We start from the raw sequence: 2,500 nt of genomic DNA on the forward strand, positions 1-2,500 counted from the left end.
GATTAGGAAGCAATGGAGCACGAATCTGCCAACGAATAACTGCACGGACACTGGAAATGGTACTCATGGCCCCCCTGAAAGCCATGACACTGGTGGCTTGAAACTGAAATTATTATTATTATTATTATTATTATTATTATTACTATTAATTATTATTAAATTTAAAGGATGGTGAGTTGAGCAAAACACATTCATGGCATTTCCTTCTTCTAAAAGGCAATGGACATCATGTACAATTCAGGAACAGAAAACAACTGCGCAGAGCAAAGAGGGACAACTCCATGATGGGTACAGAATGGATGTCACACAATTTGGATCCAAGTGTAGCCGAGCATACCAATTCACAAAGAGCAACGCAAGGGTCCCCCACAATCCTTACCAGAAAGGCATTCGTTCACGTTCGTGTCACAGTGGGTTCCTGCGTATCCATGAGTGCACGCACAATGGAACCCCCACGCCATGTTCGAACAAGTGCCTCCGTTCAGGCATTCGACTGTCAAGCACTCGTTCACCTTGGTTTCACAAGTTTTACCTGGGCAGGAGCACAGCACAGGACGTGTACGTGTAAGGTTTTGAAATGTGCACGTGACGTGTCTCGTCCTATCTTACCATGCTGCTTATCTCAGAGTTATTGTAGGCCTTCAAGATCCCTTGACCGTGCCAAATGATGGTAATCTTTTCAGACCAAGTCCAGTCGTGATGTGTGGTCACAACCTGTCCAGCTCTTCGGGCAGAAGCACTTGAAGGCAGAAGGTGAATAACTTTCTCGGCATCGTCCTCCGTTCCGGCACGGCATCGAAGCACAAGGTGCAAGACGCCTCTCACATCGCTGTCCTGTTTACCATGGGGCAAGAGAAAAACATTTATAGTCCAACACAAAATTAATGTCCGTGTGTGTGTGTGTGTGTGTGTGTGTGTGTGTGTGTGTGTGTGTGTGTGTGTGTGTGTGCGCGCGCGCGCCTCCATTTTTCTCAGTGATGGTCAAACAGATCTTCATCAAACTTTCAGAGGTTCATCAATGAGTGTTTTAGGCAAAAAAAAAAAAATAATAATAATAACAATAATTTTTTTTTACAGTTTGATTTTTGGGGATTTTTTTGTTTTTGAATCACTCGAGCGTGCCTTAGTCTTTGCAGCTATGTGACAGGTAATATTAAGTGATCCCTGACCCCATTCCTTAGTGGATGTGTGGAAGTGTTTTAGGTCCCCACAAAAAAAAAAAGACAGAAAAAAAAATTGGATTTCTTCAAAATGCCAACAGGCTCAGAACAGCACCGGACAACGCCGGGTACCCCGCCTCATCGATGATGAAAAAACAAATTAAAGTAAATCCAGAAGCAAGAAAAAACAAAAAAAAGCATAAGTTTGCAACAAAATATATAAAATGACAGCGAAACGGTGACTATAGCATGTGCTCATTGCAGATACAACGTGACGGTTAATATATATTCCATATCTGCTTGTAGGCCGATGCAAAACTGAACTTACAGTGAACATGCTTTGAAAATGAAAAGCCCCTGCTCACAACATCCATGTCTCCGTTAAACACCCACCAGTGAAAGGTGAGGCACAGTGACAGGTGAAGGAACCCACGCCATCGACGCACACGCCCCTGTTGAGGCAGGGGTTCGATCGGCACTCGTTGATGTTCAGCTGACAGTAAGTGCCTGCGGTGGAACATACGGACCGGTGATAGAAGCAAGGCCATCGATGTAACCGCCACGAAACTCATGCCAGAGGACCGGCAGCCTTTCATTGATAACAAGCTCAACTAAAAGTGCCTCAAGTGTATATTTGGATGAAAGGTCGAGCATAACAGTTTAAGCATTGATTACATTAACTATAATATAACAGGTACCGGTAAAGCCAGGAATGCAGGAGCAGGTGAAGCCATTGATGCCATCCAAGCAAAAGCCGTCGTTCGCGCAGGGCTTTGAGGCACACTCATCGAGGTCGATCTCACAATTGTGGCCTTGCCATCCCGGATCGCAGTCACACTGATAACTGATTGATATAGAAAGGAGAGAGTGACACAAGGTGGTGGCATCGTTGTATTGCAGTGAGCAAATAATGTAAATAATGAAACCAATATTTCCTCAACAGCTTGAAGGAAAGACTGAAGATTTGGTCGTTATTGAAAACTTTTGCTTCAGCACAGTGTTGCATTTCAACAACATGAATCTCTGACATGACTCCTGCTGATTGTAACCCTGACCTGAACCCCAAACCTCGCTCGTTCTGCCCATTAATACTCCATACTTACAACTCCTCCTTTTTTTTTTTTATTTTTTATTTTTTTTTTTCGCCAGCCCAAACTTCGATGCACCAGGAGTTGCACTCACCCATTGAGGTCGTCATGGCAGAAACCATGCAGGCAGGGAGAAGAGATGCACTCATCGAGCTGTGAGAGGCATGTCGGTGCCGCAAATCCATCTGGACACTCACAGTGGAACCCTCCAACAAGGTCCACACATGTGCCACCATGATGGCATGGAGACGA

The 2,500-nt window shown here is 44.5% G+C and overlaps 1 protein-coding gene across 2 annotated transcripts in view; it reads right to left on the minus strand.

The window, feature by feature from the left end:
* Window positions 1–2,500, minus strand: part of LOC147035907 (uncharacterized) — a 176,416-nt gene that overhangs the window by 32,731 nt on the left and 141,185 nt on the right. For both annotated transcript variants that reach the window (XM_085847993.1, XM_085847992.1), the window contains exons 13-17: window positions 2,343–2,500; window positions 1,859–2,004; window positions 1,554–1,667; window positions 715–834; window positions 380–532 (exon numbers count right to left, since the gene is read on the minus strand). The exon at window positions 2,343–2,500 is cut by the window's right edge and continues 35 nt beyond it. In XM_085847993.1, coding sequence (XP_085704119.1) covers window positions 380–532; window positions 715–834; window positions 1,554–1,667; window positions 1,859–2,004; window positions 2,343–2,500 — 691 coding nt within the window. The remainder of the gene's footprint in view (window positions 1–379; window positions 533–714; window positions 835–1,553; window positions 1,668–1,858; window positions 2,005–2,342) is intronic.

This window comes from Eptatretus burgeri, chromosome 1 (assembly GCF_056783735.1).
Source record: "Eptatretus burgeri isolate ZD-2024b chromosome 1, Ebu_testis_v1, whole genome shotgun sequence".
NCBI lineage: Eukaryota > Metazoa > Chordata > Myxini > Myxiniformes > Myxinidae > Eptatretus > Eptatretus burgeri.